Below are 6,000 nucleotides of genomic sequence, written 5' to 3' on the forward strand. Positions count from 1 at the left end.
TGAAGAAACTGTTCTACCCGGCCCGGCCCGGCACACGGGCCGAGCCGCGCCCGGGCTTTCGGGTAAGCCTGAGCCCGTGCAGTGCTCTAGCATAGACATGTTTTCCACTTGTAGTTACGAAGGATAGTGTCCATCATATGCTCGAAAGTAGCGGGCGCGTTGCAGAGCCCGAATGGCATTATGGTAAATTCATACAAGCCGTCGGGCGTGACGAAAGCGGTCTTCTCACAGTCGTCTTCAGCCATCGGCACTTGCCCATAGCCGGACCGAAGATCCAAAGATGAGAAATACTCCGCGCCTTGTAGGGAGTCGAGGGCGTCATCTATCCGAGGCAGCGGATAGACATCTTTACAGGTTATCTAATTGAGCTGACGGTAATCCGCACAGAAGCGTATTGAGCCGTCCTTCTTGCGTACTAATACTACAGGAGACGCCCACGGACTCTGGGAAGGCCGAATGACGCCACGATGCAGCATATCGTCGACTTGCTCGGTAATTATGTGTCACTCGGCTGCCGACACGCGGTATGGTCGCTGGCGTAACTGGTGGATGGGAACCAGTGCGGATGCTGTGAGTGACGGTCGCCGTACGTCCCAGGGATGGTTGGTCACAATCAAACGACGAACGAAAATTCTGAAGAAGCGCGAGGACTTGCTGGTGGTATACGGAGGTGGCAGATCGGCGTCCAAGGCAGATTCAAGTACGTCTGACGTCGACGACGACGACAATGATCATGATCATGATGCGCACAGCAATGGAGAAGTGAGGGCGTCGAGCTCATAACAGGCCGTGTCGTCGTAAGTATCCAGAATGTGAAGCGGGTCAAGGGGCTGAACACGACCAGGTGATTCTCCACGCAGTAAGGTCACAGGGAATTGAAGCGGGTTACACACAAGCATAGTGGATAATCCAGATACAGTGTTGATGACAGCAAACGGGAGAGGTAGAGCCTTGCGACGTAGAAAAATAGGCGATGGTGTAAAAAGCACCGCAGCGTCTGGCGCGGCGGAGCAAGATACGGGCACAAGAACCGACATTTCGGGTTGTATGTTCGTATCGGAGACAACGGTGAGCTTGGCGGCTTTACTTGCAGAAGGGTCAGGCAGCGGGGCTTCGGAAAGCGAGAAAAGCGCCACATTCCGCCCGAGCACAGTCGATGATGGCACGATGGTGAGACAAGAAGTCCCAGCCGAGAATGATGTCATGTGAACATGAAGGAAGCACGAAAAATTCAACAACATAAACAACGCCGGCAATGAGCACTCTTGCGGTACATTGAGCAAGCGGTGCTATATGCTGCGCACTCGCGGTACGCAGTAGCAAACCAGACAATGGCGTGGTGACCTTGCGGAGCTTACGACAAAGCTTTTCGTCCATAACAGAAACTGCAGCCCCAGTATCAATAAGCGCAATTGTGGCGATTCCTTCGACCAAAACGTCCAGTAAATTGCGTGGCGACTGTGCAGGCCTTGTAGAAGTCGCGAAGCTGGCAGTTCGTGCCTGCAGAACTGCAGCAACTAGATTTCCTCGTTAGGTGACTCGTGACGACGTAAGGGGGAAAGCGAGCGACGACGCGGTGACGGAGAACGATGGTTGCCGAAAGGGCGTCGAGAAGACGGCGAATGCTCCGGGTCGGGATGCATGGAGTGGCCGATTGCATCGTGCGAATATCCATACCCAGGCGTTGAGACAGCAGGGTTAGCAAATGGCATGCGATGATGGCAGAAGCGCGCGACATGGCCGGCGAAACCGCAAGCGAAACATATCGGTCGGTTGTCGCGAGTGCGCCAAGGGTTCTGAACTTGGATTCGAGGCGGAATAGGAGGCAACGCGGTAGTTGGCACTGCTTGAGGTCGCACTGTCGCAGGAAACGCGAATGTCGGCGGCGCAGGTCGCGCTGCGACTGCGGCATAGGTCAGAGGTGCCGCCACGGGAGGACAGGGTTGAGCTAAAGGTAGCGAGTCGGCAAGTTCGTCGCGAATGGCTGTCCTTATGGGAGCAGCCAGAGATGTGTCAGGCTGTAGGGGTCGATCGCTGAGAGGCAGCATAGACAGTTGGAGCGCCACCTCCTCAGGAATAAAATACTTAATCTTAACGGAGAGTCAGGATTCCGGCGAGGAGTTGGAGGGAAGCGTGAGGCCCGAGAGAGAGTGGCCGGGTGCAACAGCGCTGCGCGCAAGGACCCTTTGGCGACGCAGCTCATCGAAACTCTGGCAAAGACTGAAGACAGCTGCGACAGATGAAGGGTTTCGCGCGAGAAGCATTTGAAATGCGTCATCCTCGATGCCCTTGAGGATGTGCTTCACCTTGTCCTCTTCACTCATGGTAGAATCGACGCGGGCGCAAATATCCACGACATCCACTATGTAGCTGGTGTACGTCTCGCCGGGCTGTTGAGCGCGCTGGCGTAGACGCTGTTAAACACGGAGCTTTCGCAAGGCTGGACGGCCGAAGACTTCCGTGAATGCTGTCTTGAAAGCGGACCAGGTTTGCAGTTCCCGCTCATGATTGTGGAACCAGAGGTTCGCAACGTCAGCAAGATAGAAGATGACGGAGCGTAACTTCGTCGGGTCATCCCACTTGTGATCACTGACGCGCTCATAGGTAGAGAGCCAATCTTCCACATCAGTCTCACCGGCTCCGCTAACGACAGGAGGGTCCCGCTGCCGCTGGACAGCGCCGCAAATAATGGGAGCGGCGGAAGCTGCAGGCGGATTGTCGGTAGGCTCGAGCATGGTAGCGGCTTAAGCAGTCGGCAAAGTTCGGCTGCGAAGTTCCACGGTGAGGTCGGGGATTGCAGCACCTTCCACCAAATGTGATATGACGATTTATTAGACAATGACGTCTCACGCAATCGAGGCAGTCTACGAACGCTGATGGGGCGCACAGCGACAGACGCAAGAGCACTTCTTCCTCTTCTTCACTACAGCTAGAGGTATTAATAGATGGATTCAAACAATAAATTTGACTTCCGCGTTAACGAAGGTACACCTTCTGGTATCAGACTGTGTCCAAGTTGGTGCTTCCAGGGAGAATAAAGTTGAACGAGGTGCCTTCTAGCTAACGCTTGCATGCATCACGTGGTGAAAAACAAATTTTAATGGAGACATGTTTTATTTGTTACTTTATGTGTATGTGTAAACTTGCATTGAATGTCGTTCCACTCTGTTCATGCGATCTGTATTCCTTTATAGGACAGTTTATTATACTCCGCCCGACCTTTTTCGGAAAGAACACTGCCACCATTGTTGGTCCAACTTTGGATCACACAAAGCCCTGCACGGTAAGTGGATATTGTAAGGAACCGAGATGGACGCCACAGCTTCTAGAGTTACTATGTTGAATATGCCATGACTGCCGATATGGTACTCTTTATTCGAACATTGGTCTTAATGATGATGATGCGTTTGTCATATTTTGATAACCAATTCTCCTATTGTTGACATCTTCTTAGCTGCGCCAAGGCAAAGACACCGAAATACAAACTTGCGCAGTGTCTGCACTTGCAAGCTTTGTCGGATGGGCTACCGTCCAGTCGAATGCTCGGCGCTTCAGGAAATAATTCACGTTGACGTCATTCAGCGAGCGTTTGTAGCAGAGTATTTCTCGTGATGGTCGGTGTTCGTCTCTAATGTTCCATTACATCTGTTTCCCTGTTACTGGACACGCCCCCATTTCTTTGCCGCTTCAGGTCATCCTTGTAGAAGTAGCTGAACGAGGGTGCTGTCTAGTTCTTCAGCCAGAGGCATCTAGATGCGTGAGGCACTTACCGCTAAGCCCTGCCGACCCACCACTCCAGTTTTATGATTCAGTGATGCATACGCAGAAGTTGATTTCAGTGCACTATTCTATTGTGCCCCCGTTTCTCCACTCAGGACGCCTCTAGACTACGAGAAATGGCCGCCGTCTAAGGGATGGGGCCAGAGGGGCTGTCTCCCGCCCCTCTGGCCGCCTTTAACCCCGTCAAGGACTCAATCGAAGTTGTTTCTCTCTCTGCTGTTCCAGGTTCTTGTAGAAATAGGTGAGCGATGGCATTGTCTCGTTCACCAGCAACAGGCATGTAGTTCCATGAGGCATTTAATGTTAAGCCCACCGTGGTCACCGCCCTGGGATGATGAATCAGTGACGCTTACGCAATCGCTGGCATCAGTGCGCTCGGGCACTGCCCCCTTCCCCCTCCTCTAACAATGGATAGAGTCCTAGTGCAGCCAAACTTCCCATCTTGAAGTTGTCCGGATGTTGGTAAAAACTCTTTCTCTTCCAGCGGTGTTTCAACTGCTTATGGCGTTTTATTACAATGATTTCTCTGATGAAATGAACTGACCCATTTAGGCGCTGCGGTATGCCGATGCCCCATCGATTCTCGGTCCATTGTCACAGCACTGTAATATTCCTGCCAGGTCTTGCTTGCCTTTGGTTGGTGATTTCTCTTCTTGTTATAAGTGTCCTCTCGTGCCCGTTGAATATACACGTTCTTTTCCCATGCGCATGTAGGATCCTTTCTCGTATATATCCGGATGTTTTTTTTTTTGTTCTTGGTTAAAATCTTCTCGACGCCTTGAGCACGGCTTCTTTGCTTGGATGATCCGAACTCGATTCTTCATTGGCGTATTGTCCCTCTCATGCTCGCAGGCACAAGTTTGAAGGCTCTTTGGCGCTTCTTCACTAGCGGTTGCGGGGGCTTAACCTGATTTAACCGTGTCTGCTTTTGCTTCAAGAGGTATCTCATTTTCTTTCTTCGATCGGTTTCGACTCCCTTTTCTTTCTTCATGATATTGATTATTCTGCAAATTTGAAGGACTAATTAGTTGCTCCATGACAATTACAGGACCACCGTAAACATCTTCAAAGCGCTCAACAAAGTCAGTGGTCGACGAATACTGAATTGAGTCTTTTCGCATGAACTCCTTGAAATTAATTGGATCGCAGCGTGTCTGTAGCAATTTCAACCACGTTCTTTCTGATTCCGTGCGCTCAAGTCACCTCATCTGACGGACCAGTCGTGGCTTCCGTAGGAGTGCTGCTTCCTATGACTTCAGTAACGTTCACCAGCGTTTCGCAACTATCCAGGCACGTTGAGAGACTCCAAGAAAGAGCTGCTGGATTGCACGGTGTTTTGTTCATGCATTTCTTAAATGGACCCTGACACGATTTTGAAGATTTTGTACAAATGTACTGAGTCATTAGGGTAGGTCCTTCTGATCATAATTGATGGATCTAATTCTTCTGCGTAAAGCTTGTAATTGATTACAAGGTTTTAAAAAGGCACATCGCTACCGCTCGCAGCACGCCACTCGGATAAACTTAAGCCGCCCCTGACCATTTGACGCCATTTCACCATATCACGTCAGTAGGGCTAGCTATCCGCTTGGCTGTCCAGGGTGCGTCATCGGTAATGTTTCCAACATCATCGTGAACAATGTTGTTCGTAATAGTTGAAATGTCAGTTAATTTGTTTTTAAAAAAAGTAACAGAAAGAGAATGCACAAGGACCGTGTATCACTGAAGTCTTGAAAGCACTTCCGGCACACAGCAAGTGTAATCTGCTTGTGGTACAACGTGCTCCATGTTGACGCGAGCTGTTAGGTTTGTGTTGGCCTCAATCTCACTTTTCGCGAGCACCATGGTTCACCCTCGCGTTGTGGGCTGCAAACGTAGCGATCGGCGACATTTCAAGCTTCGGCATCGTGTCCCTCTGCAAGGCAAACATGCATCCGATCGGCACCGGCATCTACGCGTTTGCGGCCGTCACTTCAAGTCGAAGAATTACTATACAAACAGTAGTGATTCGCGTGTACGGTATTCGGGTAAACGCAAGCGCCAGCTGACAATGCCGGGAGTTTTACGGGATGAAAGGAGGCACAGACGTGAACGGCCTAGACGGTGCAGCCACCTAGTGGCACAGAGCTCAACCATACACATAACCAATATAGCAGTAATGAAGTGTATTCTACTTTTCTGCTGGTGTAAATTTTTGGAAGGAGCGTAGTCGTGAACACG

At 50.8% G+C, this 6,000-nt stretch overlaps 1 protein-coding gene across 1 annotated transcript in view; it reads left to right on the forward strand.

Moving 5' to 3' along the window:
* LOC119448913 (MAM and LDL-receptor class A domain-containing protein 1-like) overlaps positions 1-6,000 on the forward strand; it is an 85,141-nt gene that overhangs the window by 20,295 nt on the left and 58,846 nt on the right. The window contains exon 7 of the mRNA XM_049666101.1: positions 3,195-3,283. Within this exon, the coding sequence (XP_049522058.1) occupies positions 3,195-3,283 (89 nt within the window). The remainder of the gene's footprint in view (positions 1-3,194; positions 3,284-6,000) is intronic.

The sequence above is a fragment of the Dermacentor silvarum genome, chromosome 4 (assembly GCF_013339745.2).
Source record: "Dermacentor silvarum isolate Dsil-2018 chromosome 4, BIME_Dsil_1.4, whole genome shotgun sequence".
NCBI lineage: Eukaryota > Metazoa > Arthropoda > Arachnida > Ixodida > Ixodidae > Dermacentor > Dermacentor silvarum.